At 46.5% G+C, this 18,972-nt stretch overlaps 5 protein-coding genes across 5 annotated transcripts; 3 read left to right on the plus strand and 2 right to left on the minus strand.

The window, feature by feature from the left end:
- Positions 1-776: 776 nt before the first annotated feature.
- GGS22DRAFT_162982 (uncharacterized protein) lies at positions 777-1,397 on the plus strand. The gene is made up of 2 exons (XM_047961294.1): positions 777-1,173; positions 1,239-1,397. The coding sequence occupies exons 1-2, from the start codon at positions 999-1,001 to the stop codon at positions 1,283-1,285; spliced, it is 222 nt and encodes a 73-aa protein (XP_047819018.1). The 5' UTR covers positions 777-998; the 3' UTR covers positions 1,286-1,397.
- Positions 1,398-2,461: 1,064 nt separating this feature from the next.
- On the plus strand, positions 2,462-7,791 carry GGS22DRAFT_140042 (serine/threonine-protein kinase gcn2). The gene is made up of 5 exons (XM_047958704.1): positions 2,462-4,920; positions 4,979-5,317; positions 5,371-6,367; positions 6,427-6,836; positions 6,897-7,791. Exons 1-5 carry the CDS (start codon positions 2,593-2,595, stop codon positions 7,617-7,619), a joined length of 4,797 nt encoding a protein of 1,598 aa, XP_047819019.1. The 5' UTR covers positions 2,462-2,592; the 3' UTR covers positions 7,620-7,791.
- Positions 7,792-11,037: 3,246 nt separating this feature from the next.
- GGS22DRAFT_162985 (mitochondrial protein Pet127-domain-containing protein) lies at positions 11,038-14,602 on the minus strand. Its single transcript, XM_047961295.1, has one exon. It carries the CDS (start codon positions 14,126-14,128, stop codon positions 11,327-11,329), a length of 2,802 nt encoding a protein of 933 aa, XP_047819020.1. The 5' UTR covers positions 14,129-14,602; the 3' UTR covers positions 11,038-11,326.
- An 895-nt stretch (positions 14,603-15,497) lies between these two features.
- Positions 15,498-17,062, plus strand: GGS22DRAFT_140052 (WD40 repeat-like protein). The gene is made up of 2 exons (XM_047958705.1): positions 15,498-15,799; positions 15,859-17,062. The coding sequence occupies exons 1-2, from the start codon at positions 15,754-15,756 to the stop codon at positions 16,896-16,898; spliced, it is 1,086 nt and encodes a 361-aa protein (XP_047819021.1). The 5' UTR covers positions 15,498-15,753; the 3' UTR covers positions 16,899-17,062.
- GGS22DRAFT_140055 (glycosyltransferase family 15 protein) lies at positions 17,063-18,854 on the minus strand. The gene is made up of 4 exons (XM_047958706.1): positions 18,432-18,854; positions 18,108-18,374; positions 17,435-18,053; positions 17,063-17,383 (listed from the first exon to the last, which is right to left on the minus strand). Exons 1-4 carry the CDS (start codon positions 18,577-18,579, stop codon positions 17,227-17,229), a joined length of 1,191 nt encoding a protein of 396 aa, XP_047819022.1. The 5' UTR covers positions 18,580-18,854; the 3' UTR covers positions 17,063-17,226.
- Between the last annotated feature and the right edge of the window lie 118 nt (positions 18,855-18,972).

An 18,972-nucleotide genomic window follows, 5' to 3' on the forward strand; every position in this document is an offset into this window, starting at 1 on the left:
AGTCGTAGTTATTCTTAAGTTCCCGCATATCAGAGTCCTTACGACGCAGCTTGTCTTTCATTTCGCGTAGCTCAAGCTCTAGAGTCTTCGTGCGGTATGAGTCTGGTTGGTCGCGCCCCGAAAGCTCAGTTACTCGTTTCTCTGCTGCACTCAGATCAGACTTTAGTTTCTTGACTTCTTCACGAAGTTTGTCCATGTATTTTAGTTCCGAGCGCGCTCGTCTAAGTTCTCGTTGAGCGTCAACCAACGTCTTTTCAGTTCGAGGCGATGTATTGATATGTCGTTCCCGATCAAATTGATTAGAACATGCGTCGCCTTCATGATTCTTAAGAGTGGCTGCAAGATCCTTGACTTGCTCTCGATAGCGCGTAGCCAAAGCGGTTTGCTTAGCTAACTCCTCCTTTAGAGATTCGTCCTCTCCATCACCGCCACGTCTTCTCTTGTCCGTGGCCTGAGTAGTCATGCCAGCTAATTTCTCTTCCATTTTCGCTACCTTCGACTGTTCTTCTTTTAACTGTTGGGCCAACTCTAGAGCTTCAGCATCCTTCTTCTTGGCATAGGACTTAGCCAAAGCCTTGAATTTCACCATTCGCTCGAGATCGGCCATGGCTTCGTCACGGTATCGAGTGAATTCTGCTTTCCAGAATTTACCTGACTCGGAGTGGGGCTCATTAATATCCACGGTTGAGTCGCGATCCTCGATATCATCTTCCCATTCGTCCTCTGACTTCTCATCAATAGTGTTTAGGGGAACATGCTCTTCTACAATGTCTGTTGGCTTCTTCTTGCGGGACCTCTCTAAAGCTTGCTGCAAACTTGTCCTCTTTCGTTGGCGAGCAGAAGCTGAGGGACTCGATTCCAAGCTACTACCAGCTTTTACATCGTGATTGAACGAAACGCGCTTTCTACGAGCAGTTCCAGTCCCTGGCGTCAACAAAATACTAGTAGGTTGCTTGGTAGGGGATTGTTGCGGCTGCTTCGTGCGTGGGGGAGATTTCATGATGGGTTCAGTCGCGTCATTGGCCTTGTTCTTCTTCAATAACTTGGCCTGCTTCTTCTCGGCAGCTGTAGCAGCTTCAGACGCGTTCGATGTTCCGAATATAGCGTTCTTTATCGCGCGAGCTGCAAAAACGGGAGCGGGTGTATCGGGAGCCTCGAGTAATGTGGTGTCATCTACGTCACAATTGGTGTTAGAAATAGTAATAATTAGCCATGTTATAACTTATATCGCGTCTTACCTCCGCCCGTCGCGTCGTTCTTGTCGTTTTTGCCGGTCGCACCTTGAAGGCCTTTCTTAAGGGCCCACCCCAGCATTTTGCTCCCGGTGCACGTTCTCCCCGGAACAATATATTTATTGACGCCGGAAATTTATTGTTTGATTGTGGTGTATATACGACTTATGTCAATGCGTGCGCAAAAGTGTAGGTGTAGGGTGATGAATTGAAGGACTTTGTTGTCAATGAAAGCAAGTTTAGGTCGTGTTTACTTCAGAAAGTCAAGTTAAGAAATCCAGGTCAAGGCAACCTACCGCCGCAATTGATATCTCTTATCGATAGTTGTAGCTGAGGTGGGGCTGCGGTAGACCTAAGTTTGCAGGAGCTACTATGTACAATTATGCATGCATTAATCCCTGCCAGCTACTAAACCAGCTGTAAGCTCCTATTTACCAGCTGGCAAGACATATCTCCAATTTACCTCAATAACCTGGTATCTTAAGTTAATAAACCTTTCCTAAAAAATATTATAAATAAAGTACTAACCATAAATATGTAAGGTTTAAAGTCTAACAGATTAGATCTTAAAAGGAATAAGTAATTCAAAGGTTATTAAAGCATTACGGCAGCTGGCATAAGAGCTGCCAACTGTGCATTATAGTTGTCAGGGATTAGTCTATGGTGGAATCTTTTAAAAGGCAGAGGGCGCATTCAAAACATTTTGCCATAGGTATATCATCACCAGCTGGCATTAGATCCGCCCACAGCTGTCTTGGAGCTGCTGACTGCTGTTCACCATCCTGCTGACAGCCGTGTACGCTCCTACCAACAGTTGGCCCGCAGGTATGACTTACTTTGATGCCAGCTGTCGGCGATCTATCTATGGCAAAATGTTTTGAATGCGCCCTCTGTAACCTTAACCTAATTATTCTTCGGAGCTACCAGTATTATTATTTGCCTTCTCTAAAATTCTATTTTGCTCAATTCATATTTTCCTTTAAAACTTTGATTTGGGAAACAAAGACCTATACGTGTACATAGAAACTTACCTGGTACTTGGGTGTACTACTCCGTATTTGGTCTAGGTACCAGTATGCACTAATGATGTATGTAGCTATGGAAGTGGGGCGCCAAGATCCAATGTACATCTGGATCGAACCCCACTATGAATGAATCACAGCTTCACCTGTCACCCGTCACCTGAACAGTTATCGACTTGTTACACCGCTACCTAATTCATTTTGATATTCAAATTTTATACTACATATGTTATCGTTGCTGCAATATGGCCACAATTCAGTAGACTACGTGCAGCTCCGGCTGCGTGAGTCTCCATTCGTTCGATTCTCTTTACTGAACGATCTACTGAAATATCAAAATGGCTTCGAAGCCGACTGGACCATGGAAAGGGCCTAAGCAGCTCAACACCAAAACTAATGACCCAACTTATCCCGGGCTAAAGCCCGCCAGCCCGGACGTAGGACCCAAGACGCAATACACTGACGTTCAGAATGAAGAGATTATGGTACTCCAAGCCATATATGGCGACGACTACATTGAACACAAAGCTGCCAATACCGCATGGAAGAAATCCGAGCCATCTTTTGATATTCGTGTTAAGGCTTTATCAGATGAAGAAGTGGCTATAACTCTCGGGGTTGTGTTTACGGCAACTTACCCCAGGTCTGCTCCTTTGCTCAGTTTAAAGGACGAAGAAAACCTTAGGGAATCTACAGTGTTTAAGCTACAGAAATTTATTGAGACCAAGCCTAAGGCCCTAGTTGCGCTGGAACAATCAGAACCTATGATTCATGAATTGGCTCAAGGTCTCCAAGATATCCTCGAAGATGCCGCCCAAGCAAAGGCTCAAGGGCTAGATTTACCCTCGCTAGAAGAGGAGAGGGCGATTCATGAGGCCGAATTAGCCAAACAGGTCCGAGATCAGCAAGAAGAGGAAGAGCGTAAGAGGCAAGACGCAGTGAAAGAAGAAGAAAGAGTAATGCAAGACATGATACAAAAAGAAGTTGACCGACAACGAACAAGGGTGAAGGAATCGAAGAAGAAAAATAAGACACTTACGACCCCAGGTAACCACTCTCAAAACTCCCGTATCATAGAAGCTGGGAGAATCGAGTTCGATCAGACGTGTCAGGTCATCGACTCAGTCGGAAATTCATTTGCCTTCAACGTCGTTACGGGGAAAAGTGAATTTCGCAAGGGCCAGGTAGCGACTACGTATTGTGTCTGGCCGGAGATATCTGGTGGGAGGAGCGGGCCAAGCCTAGCCCTTAAAGAATTTGAGCTGCGATCGACCTCCAAGGAATCTACTCAATTCAAAAAGCAACTACAAGATTTAGAGGGAGAATTGGAAACTGTAAAAAAGGTCTCGCATCGCAACATTCTCGAGCTGCTATATTTTCGCATTGATCGAGATCATGGAGATGCCGACTCAGCCACGATGACCTGGACCGCCCAAATCTTGACCCCACTAGCTGATAAAGGTCCTCTAGAGGAGTTGCTAGATCTCGCGGGACGACTTGATGTCGGTAAAGTTCGCTCATGGACCGCAGACCTTCTAGACGCATTGGGTCATTTGCATAGTCATGGGATTACCCACCAAGATATTCATCCCGGAAATGTGCTTCTTTTCAGAGAGCAAACGGGCGATGTCATCCCCAAGCTTTCGGATGTCGCATATCAAAGAGAATTACACAATATCTGTCGTAGGTCCCAGAAAAGTTCGTCCGCAAATGCTGCAAGGTCTACCTATTGGTTACCGCCAGAGATCGCTGGAAGTTCACGGCCGCAATTTACTCAAAAAACCGATATATGGGATCTTGGGGTAGTTTTCTTACAAATGATATTTGGATTAGATGTCTTCCAGAAATATCAATCCCCGGCTATTCTAATGGACTCCCTCTCTCTTTCTAAACCCCTCCACGAATTGGTGGCCAGGTTTTTCAAACTTGATCCCAAGAAACGCCCAAGGGCGTTTGAGTTAAGCTCCAGTGAGTTTCTCGCGACAGATGCACCTATCATCGTCGATGATACCCCTTCCGTCTTTTCTCGTTCCCAGTCTTTAAGCTCCTTAACACATGCATTCCCTACAAGACTAAGGCGTGACTCAGCTATACGGGGACCGACGTCTTCTAGATATAAGGAAGACTTCGTTGAAGAAGCACGGTTGGGCAAGGGTGGTTTTGGCGAAGTCGTCAAAGCTCGAAAGAAGCTGGATGGTCAGATTTACGCAATCAAGAAGATCACACAGCGCTCTCAGTCAAGTCTTACCGAGATATTGAAAGAGGTGAGGCTACTTTCTCAACTAAGTCACCCCGCCGTAGTGAGGTATTACAACACTTGGCTAGAGGAAATACCCGATATGTCGGACTCGGAAGAGGACACATCTACCGAAGATCTTGACGAGTCCAGAGGCACCAATTCTCAAGGCATTGATATCCAAGTCGCCACTAGTACTGGGGGATTGGACTTTATTTCCTCAAGTCATCCAAACATTGAATTCGGTTCTGATGAATCGGATACGGAAGAAAATGACGAATCCGAAGAAAGCGATGATGATGAAGATGATGAGTCGGATGTTGTGTCTGTTATTAACGATTCCATGCATTCGCCTACAAGGGTTAGGAGTAACCAACAAAAACACTACAGAACCGTTATGTACATTTCCATGGAGTATTGTGAAAAGAGGGTAAGTTATTTAATCTGGATTAGTACTCACTAGATAAGCTGCTAACTCCACGAATGAGACGCTGCGAGATCTAATTCAAAGAAACCTTTGGAAAGAAGCAGATGAAATATGGCGTTTATTTCGACAGATCTTGGAGGGTTTGGTCCATATTCATGGATTAAACATAGTCCATCGCGATCTTAAACCAGAAAACGTCTTCATCGGTCTCGGCCCTGATGGAATGAACAATGTTAAAATTGGCGACTTCGGATTAGCTACCAGTGGCCACTTTGCCGCCGACAAATCTATCACAGCCAATCTAGATGCTAGTGACCTAACAAGAAGCATTGGAACATCCTATTATGTTGCGCCCGAAGTCCGCAGAACCGGTGCGGGTTCATATACATCGAAAGTTGATGTAAGATACATCTCCAATATATATGTTGTAATTACTAGCTAACTTGATTGAAGATGTATTCACTGGGTATAATATTCTTTGAGATGTGTTACCATCCCGTTATTGGCATGGAAAGAGCAGATAAGCTAGGGAAACTGGGCAATTCAGCCCTACTCCCCGATGATTTCCAGCCCGGCGACAAAATAAAGTCGGATATCGTGCTTTCTTTAGTCACCCATGATGTAAAAGAACGCCCTAGCAGTATTGAGTTGTTACGGAGTGGAAAGTTACCTATCCAGATGGAAAACGAGACGACACGCAGGGCACTCGCAAGTCTAACGAGCTCTGCCTCGCCGTATTACCCTAAAGTCGTTTCAGCTTTATTCTCAACACCCGTGGAACCTACAAAAGATTACACTTGGGATATGACAGCGCCAAGCCCTACGGCCTCGGAATTGCTATACCAAAGTGCAGTCAAGGAAGAGTTGATATCGGTCTTTCGCCGCCACGGCGCGGTAGAGGCACCCCGTAGCTCTATCTATCCCCGGTCCTCTCATTACTCTCCAAATCAAGATATCGTCCAACTTCTAGACCAAAATGGCACTGTAGTACAGTTGCCTTTCGATCTCATGCTGGGAAATGCCAGGGTCTTGGCAAAACATACCAATCACTCGAGAGTTCGGAAGTCTTTCACGTTCGGCAGTGTTTATCGTGATAGGCGAAACGGTGCCCAACCACTCATGATTGGTGAAGTTGATTTTGACATCGTCTCTACAGATACGCTAGACCTGGCGTTAAAAGAGGCCGAAGTTATGAAGGTGCTGGATGAAATCATAGACACTTTCCCTTCGACGTCGCCAATGTGCTTTCATTTAGGCCATTCCGACCTTTTGCAACTCATATTCGATTTTTGCAATGTAGACCTAAATGCAAGGAGGCAAACTGCCGAGTCTCTCAGCAAGCTCAATATCCACTCCTATACATTTCAAAAGATTCGGGCGGAGCTTCGATCTCCCCTAATAGGAATATCGGCTACGAGTATTGAGGACTTGAAACGGTTTGATTTTCGAGGTGGGCATCTGACTTTGAATATTCAATAGCAATTCGAACAGGAACTAACAGACTACCAGATACACCAGCCAAAGCATTCGCCAAACTCAAGACTCTATTCGAAGGAAGTCGCATGTATGAAAAACTGCAGCCAACTTTAGCTCATTTAAAGGATGTGGTCGAGTATACGAAACGTCTCGGGGTCCACGCAAAGATTTACGTCAACCCCTTAAGTAGTGTCAAAGAAAACTTCTTCTCTGGTGGAATGCTATTTCAATGTCTCTACGATAAGAAATTCAAAGACGTCTTCGCGGCCGGCGGTCGCTATGATAGTCTAATTAAAGCCCATCAGCCAAAGATAGGCGAAGGGCCTCACGCAGTTGGCTTTAGCTTGGCATGGGATAAATTAGCACGACCGCCAAAAAGCGGAGGAAAGGCATTCTTGAAGAAACCTGAAGAAGAGATCACCGGGATTTTTAATACGAAACGAGTGAGTACACACCGGTACTTTACTGTAAGTACAGTAACAATATCTAATTACAATACACAGTGCGACGTCCTGGTCGCTAGCTTCGACGCACATACCCTTCGTACAGCGGGCATTGAAATCCTCTCAATGTTGTGGTCGCACGACATCAGCGCCGAATTAGCTCGGGACTCGCGGTCGCCAGAAGAACTTACGTCTAGGAATCGTGATGAGACTTACTCGTGGATCGTAATAATCAAACAAGATAACGTGATTAAGATTAGGACCATGGACCGCAAAGAGGTACCCGATGCAGAAATTTCCGCCTCTCAGCTCCTCCCATGGCTACGCATTGCCCTGCGTGAGCGTGGCTCCGCCAAGCAATCCGAGGCTGCCAGTAGCGCTGCGCCTATTTCCGCAGGGGCGTCCGTAACGCCCAACCCGGACCAAGAAGTCCGGGTTCTGGTGGCGGGGACGCGATCGAAAAAGTTTAACCGCTTGGTCGTCATCGAGCAAGCCCAGGCTAACGCCGCAGCGCTTCTGCATACCTTCTTAGATGGTCCGATCGCCGCTGTGGAGACTTCGGACGTCGTACTCGATCTGATCCAGGAAACTGCACTTTCGGAGGCTGAGACATGGCGTCGCGCTGAGCAGTCCGTAGATAAGAGCGAGAGGAGGTATGTCCGCGAAATCCACGATATGTTGAAGGCGTGGCGATCGGCTTGGGAGAATAAGGATGGCGGTCGCCATGCTTTTGTTTACAATTTCAGGACTACGAAGTGCATCTGCTACGACCTTGGGGCGTGAATACAGACGCATCGGATGCATTTGGGAAGGAGATGACTGGGTACTGGATATGCAGGCGGAAGGTGAAATGGCTTTTCTTTCTTTCAGTGTTGAGCATGGTGCGTACCAAGGTAGGTGGGAAGGAATGGGGAAGGAAGGTGGGAGGTAGATACCCCGAATGACTATTTCCACTCACGATGTTAACTTCATCTGACCAAAACTTATTCACATCTAGTGCATGTATGAGATGAAGTAACTCCAAACTATTCACGAGAGTGATCAAATGAGTTCGTCCTAAGACTTCATTGTAAGACTAATAATTACATGACTCGTTGCCGCTATTGAACCATCCAGCCGACTAACCAACTATCCATACGCCACCCACCCACATCTAATAAGCCCTATCCGAAGCCACGTAACCTAGGAGGCGAAAGGGGCGAAAAAAGAAGGAAGGGAGAAGAGGGAGAAGAAGGGGGAGAAGAAGGGGGAGAAGGGGGAGTAGAATGGGGGGAGGCATAAGAGGAGGTGGAGAGGAAGGCGAAGTGAAGAAAATAATAAGTGAGGAAAGGAGAAGTAGAGAGTAGGTAGGAGAGGAGGAGTTGATTTGGCCATCTGGGGAATCGAACCCCAGGGCCTAACGATACAATTGTAATGATACTCATAATGATGTTCAATAAGAATACTCAGTAATGAATGTATCATAACAATATTTCTCGCTAGGCCGCTCCAACGCGGCCTAAAAAAGAGGAGGAGGATGAGGAGGAGAGAAGAAGAGGAGGAGGAGGAGGAGGTTGGCCATCTAGGGAATCGAACCCTAGGGCCTAACGATACTATCGTGATGATACTCATAATGATGCTCAATAAGAATACTCAAATATGAATGTATCATAACAATACTTTCGCTAGGCCGCTCCAACGCGGCCTAAAAAAAGGAGGAGGAGGAAGAGGAGGAGGAGGAGGTTGGCCATCTGAGGAATCGAACCTCAGGGCCTAACGATACTATCATAATGATACTCAATAATGATGTTCAATAAGAATACTCAATAAAGGATGTATCATAACAATGTTTCTCGCTAGACCGCTCCAACGCGGCCTGAAAAAAAGGAGGAAGAAGAAGAGGAGGAGGAGGAGGAGGATGAGGAGGAGGAGGAGGAGGTTGGCCATCTGAGGAATCGAACCCCAGGACCTAGCGATACTAGTATAATAATACTCAATAATGATGTTCAATAAGAATGCTCAATAAAAGATGTATCATAGGAATACTGGTCGCTAGGCCGCGCCAACGCGGCCTAAAAAAGAGGAGGTCGGCCATCTAGGGAATCGAACCCTAGGACCTAACGATACTAGAATAATGATACTCGATAATGATGTTTAATAAGAATGCTCAGTAAAAGATGTATCATAGGAATAGTCGTCGCTAGGCCGCTCCAACGCGGCCTGAAAAAAAAGAGGAGGACGGCCATCTAGGGAATTGAACCCTAGTGACCTAACGATATTGTAATAATACTCCATAATGATGTTCAATAAGGATATTCATGTATAAAAGTATTAGGACAACGGATTTCGCTAGGCCGTACCAACACGGCCTAAGAAGTGGCTACCAAGGGAATCGAACCCCAAAGCCTAACGATACAGTATAATGATACTTCATAATGATAATCAATAAGAATGCTCAGGTATAAAATGTATCATAACAATGTTTGTCGCTAGGCCGCTCCAGCGCGGCCCGTGAGCAGGGAGGTGGTGGGTAAGTAGAAGGTAGGAAGGTAAGAAGGTAAAGAAGTAAGAAGGTAAGAGGGTAAGAAGATAATAAGATAAGAAAGTAAGAAGGTAAGAAAGAAGGTAAGAAAGAAGGTAAGAAAGAAGGTAAGAAAGAAGGTAAGAAAGTAAGAAAGTAAGAAGGTAGGAAGGTTGGAAGGTTGGAAGGTTGGAAGGTAGGAGGGTAAGAAGATAAGAAAGTAAGAAGATAAGAAGGTAAGAAAGTAAGAAGGTAAGAAAGAAGGTAAGAAGATAAGAAGGTAAGAAGATAAGAAGGTAAGAAAGTAAAAGGGTAAGAAGGTTGGGGGGTAGGAAGGTAAGGTAAGAAGGTATAAGGTATAAGGTGGGTAGGTGGGTTGAGGGAAGAAGGAAGGTAGGTTGAAGGAAGAAGAAAGGTAGGAGGAAGAAAAGGTGGGTGGGAGAAAAGGTGGGAGGAAGATAAGGTGGAAGGAAGATAAGGTAAGAAGAGAAAGGAGAAAGGAGAAGGTGGAAGGTGGAAGGTGGAAGGTATAAGGTGGGTTGAGGAAAGAAGGAAAGTAGGTAAAGGGAAGAAGGAAAGTGGGAAGAAGAAAAGGTGGGTGGAAGAAAAGGTAGAAGGAAGATAAGATGGGAAGAAGATAAGGTGGTAAGAGGAAAAGGGGAGAGGAAGGAAAGGTGAAGAAGGAAAAGGAAGGAGGAGGAAAGGTAAGAGAGAGGAAAGTAGGTAGAAGAAAGAAGAGAAGTTGGAAGCAAGAAAATGTGGAAGGAAGAAAAGGTGGGAGGAAGGAAAGTGAGAGGAAGGAAGAAGAAAAGTTGGAAGGAAGAAAAGGGGAGAGGGAGAAAAGGGGAGAGGAAGATAAGATAGGGGGAAGATAAGGGAAGAGAGAGGAAAGGGGGAAGGGAGGAAAGTGGTTAAAGAGAAGAAGAAAAGTTGGAAGAAAGAAAAGTTGAGAAGAAGAAAAGGGGAGAGGAAAGAAAGGAGAGAGGATGATAAGATAGGAGGATGATAAGATGGGAGGAAGATAAGGGGGGAGGGAGGAAAGTGGTTGGAAGGAAGAAGAAAAGTTGGAAAGAAGAAAAGTTGAAAAGAAGAAAAGGTGGGAGGAAGGAAAGGAGAGACGAAGATAAGATAGGAGGAAGATAAGATAGGAGGAAGACAAGATTGGGGGAAGAAAGAAGAAGAAAGTTGGAAGGAAGAAAAGGGGAGAGGAAGAAAAAGGTGGGAGAAGGAAAAGGGGCGAGGAGGAAAAGGGGCGAGGGAGGAAAGTGGTGGAAGGAAGAGAAGTTGGAAGGAAGAAAAGGTGGAAGGAAGAAAAGGTGAGAGGAGGAAAGGTGAGAGGAGGGAAGATGGCTCTTGTGTGTATGGGAAAAAGATATAAGGAAGAGGAATTCTGGTCCTGTGGCCAGGCGAGTTTATAAACCCCAGAGCATTGACTAGTGCTGACAGCTGGCAACCAATCATCGGTCGTCAAGAAGCCACCATTTAGCGTATATTTACAGTTGGTGGCTCACTTCGCCAGCTGTGGTTCATAGCGTTTACAGTTGCCACCAATATACCACCCATTTGCCACCTGGTTGCCAGAGCGACGAGGATAGATCGTAGAGATCGTGGAATTGGGAGTCTCGACAGCAGGTAGGAGAGATCAGGCCGAGTGCTTCAAAGACGTATGAATTCCTAATAAACAACACACGTAGATACAAGGATGAACTTTGCTTTTTACAGAGAGTCGAGACAGCCTTTTGTTCCATTGTAAGTCGCCTACGACGAGAGGCAGCAGAATATTCCGAAAGTATTCTACATATGACCTAGATCCTCATGCCCAAAACCCCTCCCAACCGACGTGTAAATACTACAGCGCTGCAAGCGAGATGTTATACAGTGGAGTAGATGTAAATATCACGATTGACTAAACCGGAGTCATGCCTCCCGTAGCCTTTGATGATAACCTGATGTTTTGTTTTCCGAACCGGTCCCCATCCTCATGCCCTTCCTACACCGTATCGGCATCCTCTTCTACCGGCTTCCCTTTCCCTTTATTTTTCCCGAATACATCTTCCCACAGTAAAGGCTTGTGATGTCCTACAATGTGGACGGGGCGTGACTTCGCGTTCTGCGACTCCCGCGCCCTAAACTTGCGCCCGGCATTTGTGTACTCAGAGAGTTTTCCACTGAACATTTTGAACCACTCTGTCTCCTTGTTGCCCGTATCCTCGAAGACTTTTTGACGCCTCGTCTTGCATTGGTCATAAATTGTATTGGCTCGCTTGATTGCGATTTCTTCAATGTTGTACTCCACGTTCCACTTATCTTTCGCCTTCAACTTCTCGGGCCTAGGCACATATTGGCCGTTGACCTTGTTCTTAATTGTCAGGACCAGACCTAACAAGTTCTCATCTATCACCTCTTCCGCTGACTCGGGCTTTTCTGGATCTTCTCCTGAAGATGATTGGCTAGCTGAGTCTTGTTTCTCCTTGACTTCTTCTATTTCGGGTTCGGTTGATTGTGCCTCGGATTCAGCCTTTGGCTCGCCTGTAGTTGATTGACTGGCATCATCTGTTTGGGGAGGAACTCGCTCAGTTTCGGTGCGAGAAATAAGCTCACCGAGAATTCGTTCAAATTCTTTCAATTTAGACGAATCATCCATCATATTCTCGGATTCGCTTGAGGCAGGCCTTTCGTCAATCCTTTGGGCCATTCGTATGATGAGATCCCTCAATGGAGACATGGCGGCGGTAGAATCCAGGTCTCTCTTGGACTCACCCGTTTCCAGTTCATCATCCATATCGTCGGTTTCATCAGTTTCCTCATCCTCTTCATCTTCTTCCACTTCCTCTAGTACTTGATTGTCCGTTTCCACCGATTCTTCTGTTCCTTTCTCAACAAATCCATCGGATTGCTCCTCAACATGGGCTTCTGCATCGTGATCTTCTTCTAAAACGGTATTGTCTTCATGTTCGTCTGCCTTATCTACTTGACTTTCCGAGGACTCCGTGATTATTAGATGCTCTTCGTCGTGTGCAACTTCGTGTTCTGATTGTGGTGCCAACGCATCCTCGGCTTGCTCGGTGGCTTCTTGCTCACTGTCCGTATTTTCAACTTCTGCAGATTCTTCGTGGACTTGAGGTTGGCTCGTATCGAGTTCATTGTCAGAGATTAATTTGTCATCGCCGGATGCTTCCTCAATAGAAGAATCGTCTTCATCTTCCTCAATCTTTTCTTCCACTGACACATCTGTAGACGAGCCGAGTGGCGTAGGAGGCGTGCTATTAGTAATAGCAGCAAGCAAGGCATCGACATACCCTCGTGCTTCGGCAGAGGACTTAGCATGGAGGAGTCCACTCTGTTCTAGCGCATCTTGGATAGCCTCTCTTACGGCGCCAACGCCCACCTCGTCATCATCTACAGCATCCTCGACCACCTGACGCACTTCTTTCCAAGCAGCCATAGTCGACATCGCCTGGGCTAATGACGTTTCTTCCACCTCTTCTTCTTGCTTAATAACTTCGTCATTCTCCACAACGGGCTCCGGTTCAATCTCGGCTTCCTCTTTTACTAAACCAAGTAAATCCCTCTCGAAAGCTTCAATAGTTGCTTTGTTGGCGTTTTGTACCTCTTCGATATCGCTTTGAGACACGGGTTTTGCAAATATATACATGAACGGCGTATCTACCGATGTTCTTGTCTCAAAGTGTATCCGCAGGGACTGCTCCGGCCACTTCTTAGAGGCCCGGTCTAGAATATCATTTAGCAACGCTAGACTGAGCTTATACTCGCTATCACCGAGGGTGGTATCGGAAGTTCCGTGCAAGGCGAGGTCCATCTCACTCAGAGGGATATATTGAAATCCGAAGATGCGTTGGGTGTTGTGAAACGCGACGAATATACCATCCATCCTACCCATACGGACTTGGAGGGAGTACTTTAAGAATGCAGAGCGAATCATATCGTAGTACTCTCGCTCGAATGACTCCCACTGGCCAAACCGGTTGCGAATCTCGTACCCAAGACCTTTGTGAAAACCTTTCGCATCCATACGAATCGAGACAACTGCACGGGTCTTAAGATCGAACATACCAGTCCCAGGTACCCTTGGATCGTGCGCATCTAATTGCGAGCGCATCATAAAATCGCGGAAGCCGGTATAGTGAAACGCTTCTTCGGCGTTCCGTTCTTCCTCGGTAATCTGGTCTGAATTGATGTGCCTGTATCTCTCGTACTCCTCTTTCGTAAGAGTAAGGAGCTTTTCCATGGACTTTCCGAGCATGCTGAGGATGTTTGCCGTGTCGAATTCTTTATCAGCATCTATAGCGTACGTACCATCTTTCCAGTGCAGGAATATTGCTGCCGGCCCCCTCATGATTCTTGTATATTGAAGAGAGTCTGGTTCAAACTGCCTCGAGAGCATGCTTGTATTGATATTTCGCCACGACGACAAGAGGTAGTGGAAGTGAGAAAGCATCGATGTCATACTTGAAGTTGAACCTGTATATTTCTTCCCGTTTTCCTTCGCAATCCGAATCAGATTGGAATCCTTAGAAGAGGTCACATACTGCTTCAACGCGTTAAAATCAAATTCTTGGATTGGCATGATCTCTGAGAGATATGGGTCAAAGTTGTAAACTCGAGATCGAGGATCTTGGAGCGCATACACGCCAGCATTAAACAAAACCCTTTCGAGCCCGTATGATAACGCGGGAACTGGGGGGCGTTCTGCCTTAATAGGGGTCATTGTTAGAGCATTGGCACGGATCACGTTGATGGCGAGAGGGCCTTTTTTGGAGGTCGGTGGCATTTCTGACGTTTCTGACGTATCCGGCTTCTGCGACTTCTGCGACTTTTGTGATTTCTGCGATTTTTTCGATGTTGGCGTTTTTGATTTCTTTTTTGGAAGTTTAGGTGGGGATTTGTCGGTGGATGGTTGGTCTACAGCTTTGAACTTGCTCTGAAGCTCAGGTGTGGCAAATCCGAGAGAATTAATATCATTGATACCGATGAGTGGTATTGGTTTCTGTACATCTTGAGTCTCTGTAGGCTTGGCTGATTTCTCGGTAGGCTGCTTCCCCGCCCTCAACAGCGCGCGCCTTTCAGCTCGATTGAGCTTAGAAGGCTTTGCCTGGATAGTTGAAGTTTTCAAACTCGCAGGTTTACTGTCCTGGGCGCCAGCTGCAGCGTCATCGGCAGTGCTATCTGCAGTGCCGTCTGCAGTGCCATCCGCAGCAGTGCCGTCTGCAGTGCCATCCGCAGCAGTGCCATCCGCAGTGCTATCCGCACTACCATCCGCTGCTGCATCCTTACTAGCTGTTGATAGCTCTTGTTTCAAGCCCCGAAGTCGTTTTTTGGCAGGTGCAGGCTTAGACTTGAGTTTAGCCTTGGCCTTGGCCTTGACCTTGACCTTGGAATCAGATTCATCTTTAATCTTGGTTTCACTCTCCCCTTTACGTAGTGAGAGTGAAGTTGTTTGTACAGGTAGGCTGTTAGGTTTAATAATTTGGTCGATATTGATGTTCTGTGTAGCCAGAACATTCTTCAGCGCTTCGAGTGCGCCCTGAAGAACTTGTAATTGACGTTGGTCTACAGCCTGAGCGGCCGCTTTCTTCGATAGAGGCTGGTCGCTCGGTTTGGATTCATCTTTTTTAAAAGACTTGTTCGTGGGCCTTTTCTTCTTTTTCTTCTGAGGTGCGTTCGGGGATGGGTTCGACGATGGAACCGCTATATCACTGGCGCCATCCGTAGACGTCGTCGGGATGTCAGCCGGCTGCGCAGCTCGGAAAGATGTATTGGACAATAATCGACCCTGATAGTTTGGTATTAAGGTGGGACGAAGCACCCTCGATCTTGCGGACTGGGTAGTCGCAAAACATGAGGCGCATACATAGGATGTTCCAATACGGTGTGCGCTCTGTCTGCTCAAGTGAAGCATTGCAAACGCTATGCGCGGAGGACTCGTTAAGTCGTCAACCCGGTGAATTTATGGTATAGTGATAGTGGGATGGATGGTGGTAACTTTTTCTAGGAATTTCTGAAAATTCTAGATCAATGGAGTCGCGCAGTACAAAATTTTTATCGATAGTACCGCCTCGATAAGATAAGGCATAGCACATATCCGTGGGGTCCGCTTCCAATTCGGTACTTCGTACTTGCTACTAGGGACCTATCCCTAGGGTCCTACCCTCGTAGGTAAACCCTTTAAGTACCTAATAAGTACGACGACAAGTAGAAGCCATGATTTTATGTCCTTTACTAAATCTCTATCAAAATATCAAATAATACCTACTCTTACACATTTTCCTCTCAATCAAGGAAAGGGAGGGGAAAAGGCGGGAGCGTCTCGTCTAATTCACATGTACCGGTACCTCGCTCCTCTGGTATAATCGGACTTAAGTCTCCAGGTCATGGGCGCCGATATGATACTTCAAAATGGTATTTCCCAACAAGCCAATTGCCCACCTCCTGGGCTCTAACGGTAGGCTAAACTCATCCAACCAGGAATCCCTATAAAAACTCATATATTGACTATTACAGGCCCCGTCCACGCACTCACATACTCACATTCACCGGGAACATATATCCTAGCCGGCTCAGCAGACCGGACTGTGAGGTTGTACAACCCACAACCCAGCACATCCATCCACCCCAATTCCTCGCACATAACCAAGAACAGCAATGCCGCCCCTTCAACAATCACTCAAGGTCTTATGATCCAGTCCTATTCAGGCCATGGATATGAAGTTCTCTCACTCGACGTGACCTCGGACAACGCGCGCTTCGCGTCGGTGGGCGGGGACCGCACTGTCTTCTTCTGGGATGTGGCGACGGCGATGACGATCCGACGTTTTGGCGGCACCCCGCAGAGCCACACTGCGCGAATCAATTGTGTGGCATTTGCCGGCGAGGACGACAGTCTCGTCGTTACCGGTAGTCTAGATACCACGGTCCGGATCTGGGATCTCAAGAGCAAGTCACTGAAGCCGGTCCAAATTCTAAGCGAAGCGCGCGACTCTGTGTCCGCCGTGGTTATTCGCGGGCCCGAGATTGTTACCGGTAGTGTTGATGGCCGTATTAGGACGTACGATGTACGCATGGGGCAGTGTGTAACGGATGTTATCGGCCCCAGTGTTACGAGTTTGTGCTCAACTAAGGATGGAAAAGCACTTCTAGTCGGGAGTCTAGATAGTAAAATACGATTGATGGATAGAGAAAGCGGAGGGTGCCTTAAGACATACTCAGATCCGGGCTGGAAGAATGAAGGCCTACGTGTTCAATCTATACTAGGCGGCAAGGAGCAATATGTGGTAACAGGAGATGAAATGACAGGCACGCCAGGGAGAAATAGTGAGGGTAGAATATTGGCCTGGGATGTTCTTACTGGGGGTTTGGTAGCAAAGGTGGATGTTCCCTGGGGACCTCCCGGCCATGAGCCTAAGAAGAGCGTTGGGAAGGATGGCAAACCGAAAGAACGGAGCAATGTACTCAGTTGTCTCGCATGGAAAGAGAATGGGTTCGGGGATCAATATTGCGTTAGTGGCACATCTGGTGTTGTCACTGTATTTGGATATCATTGATTTAGGAAGGACACCCTCCCCGACGAATTTTAAAAGGGGTTCTATCGTCACAGAAATTATGCAATGCTTAACATGAACATCTAACACCAATTATTGGCGTTCCTCAACATTGATTCTATGCGACGATAATTGGCTGGGTAACACCATGTCGACTTGTGAAAACAACCCCCTTTCTATGTATCAAGTGCCCCTACCCTACGCCAAAAACACCGCATGCCGATATGCTATCCGTATCCATTATGGGATTCCCCAGACATTAGTACAGCATCGGATCATATCGTGCAGCCATAGTATTCACTTATTCAAGAATATTTCTTACCAGCCATGTTTAGTACATTCCTGCGTACTTAAACCAGTTGGGCCGGCAGTCCTCCTTGTTTAGCCAAGCTTCGCCGTCAGTGAAGCGACCAGTTACACAACCTCTGCATTTTGGCGAGTTGGGGCAGTTGAAGAAAGGAATATGTTGATATCCGATATCACGGAACCTACAAATATTAGCATATTTAAATCCAGCCGTTGAAGATGAGATTACTAACCAATGAATCTTAGTTTTATCTTCAAATAGACCTAGCGCAATACTGTGAACAGGCGCATCACCCCATCGTTCGTAGAAGAAACCACCAGCACGGTCCAAGTGATTGAAATAGTCTTCATATGCTTGGCTTCTCCAGAAGTTTATATCCGCGATCTCGAAGTTGGTCCAGAAGTGGCATGTCGAGTAACCATTCGCTTGATCCCAGTGGACAGGGCGACGTTCCTTGTCCGTCAACCATCCCTCGGCTCTGTTTTCGTGTAAATATTCGGGGTGCTGAGCAATAAATTTGTTCGTCTCTGGCCATAGAGTCGGGATCGATTGAGGCGCATCGTAAAGGGAGATGGTGAAGCCGTAAGTCTTGTTGTGGTCGTGCATATAACGGAATACGTCGTAGTCAATATCACAGAAGAAGTGAACCTTGGGCTCAACACGCCAGTAGTACTGTATATCAGCTAGCGCTGGGTGTTTGTAGAAAAGCCCACTGTTCCATCGGCACATCTTGTGGTATGAAATCTTGTTCGCATATTGGATCTCATTCTCCTCGAGGATCTTCACAGATTCCTTATACAAGTCGTCGTTAATCCAGGACGGGGTATCCCAATGCTCGTTAGGGATAACCTCTATGATGCGGCATCAGTAAAGCACTTAAATGAGATATACATAATCCAACCTACCATATCGAGTCTCGGCTTTAGTTGCTGCTCTCGTTCTTCGCTTGAATTCTTCGGTGAACGGGACATCGTTAAAGAAGGTCCACGGATAGTTAAACTTGGAGTTCCATGTTCGCTCCAGATCGTGCATCGACTGCAACATGCCATCCAACTCTTCGTTTCGTACTAGGGCTAGGATTGTCGCATTGATTCTTGAAGTGCCGGCGACGCCGGGGGCATACCCGCCCGCCTCGGTGGCGCGCACAAGAGTACCTTCAGGTTCTCCCGTAACTATTCAATGGTTAGGTGCACATGATTTAGGCAAAAGATGGAGTAGGGAAAACTCACGATCTAGATTAGGATCCCTTTCGATGGTACCATGGAAATCGGCGGAGGTGGCCATGCCATTATCAGGACGCCATATTGTGTATAGGAAAAAAACGCAGACTAGAAAAACAGCGAGCGCCAGAGCACGGACGGGCCTCGCGATGGCCATGATGAGTAATTAACGTTGTCTGGTCATTAACTTCGTTGAAGGAGCGTATCGAGGATATATTCTAAATAGATGGGAGAGAGATGGGATGTGCGATATGCGACGTGGGAAAGTAAATTCGTTACGGTCGTAATCACAGTAGTGATATTGCGGGAAATCAATTAAATCGTCGGAAATGTACAGATGAAGGAAAGGTAAAGTTTCGATATCAACTTGTGGCCTAGCGATGGTCCCTAACTTGACACTCTACATCAAATCTCAAGTTGTTTCATTGGGGCAAAGGAGAAAATCGGAAAATCTTACCAACGCCAACGCAATACCTGTTTTACTGGGTACCAGGTACAGATGTACCAGACTAGAAAAGGGGAATTACAGTGTGAAAAACAATAAAACGTG

The sequence above is a fragment of the Annulohypoxylon maeteangense genome (genome assembly GCF_022496945.1).
Source record: "Annulohypoxylon maeteangense strain CBS 123835 unplaced genomic scaffold GGS22scaffold_8, whole genome shotgun sequence".
Taxonomy (NCBI): domain Eukaryota; kingdom Fungi; phylum Ascomycota; class Sordariomycetes; order Xylariales; family Hypoxylaceae; genus Annulohypoxylon; species Annulohypoxylon maeteangense.

Bases quoted from the DNA above. Each gene is read 5' to 3' on its own strand.
- GGS22DRAFT_162982 (XM_047961294.1), top strand. From the start codon at position 999: ATGATGGGTTCAGTCGCGTCATTGGCCTTGTTCTTCTTCAATAACTTG. The intron at 1,174-1,238 runs CTACGTCACAAT...ATCGCGTCTTAC, and splicing joins CTCGAGTAATGTGGTGTCAT to CTCCGCCCGTCGCGTCGTTC.
- GGS22DRAFT_140042 (XM_047958704.1), top strand. From the start codon at position 2,593: ATGGCTTCGAAGCCGACTGGACCATGGAAAGGGCCTAAGCAGCTCAAC. The intron at 5,318-5,370 runs GTAAGATACATC...ACTTGATTGAAG, and splicing joins CATATACATCGAAAGTTGAT to ATGTATTCACTGGGTATAAT. The intron at 6,368-6,426 runs GTGGGCATCTGA...ACAGACTACCAG, and splicing joins GAAACGGTTTGATTTTCGAG to ATACACCAGCCAAAGCATTC.
- GGS22DRAFT_162985 (XM_047961295.1), bottom strand. From the start codon at position 14,128: ATGCCACCGACCTCCAAAAAAGGCCCTCTCGCCATCAACGTGATCCGT.
- GGS22DRAFT_140052 (XM_047958705.1), top strand. From the start codon at position 15,754: ATGGTATTTCCCAACAAGCCAATTGCCCACCTCCTGGGCTCTAACG. The intron at 15,800-15,858 runs GTAGGCTAAACT...TGACTATTACAG, and splicing joins CCACCTCCTGGGCTCTAACG to GCCCCGTCCACGCACTCACA.
- GGS22DRAFT_140055 (XM_047958706.1), bottom strand. From the start codon at position 18,579: ATGGCCATCGCGAGGCCCGTCCGTGCTCTGGCGCTCGCTGTTTTTCTA. The intron at 18,054-18,107 runs GTAGGTTGGATT...GCCGCATCATAG, and splicing joins TAAAGCCGAGACTCGATATG to AGGTTATCCCTAACGAGCAT. The intron at 17,384-17,434 runs GTTAGTAATCTC...TAATATTTGTAG, and splicing joins GATAAAACTAAGATTCATTG to GTTCCGTGATATCGGATATC.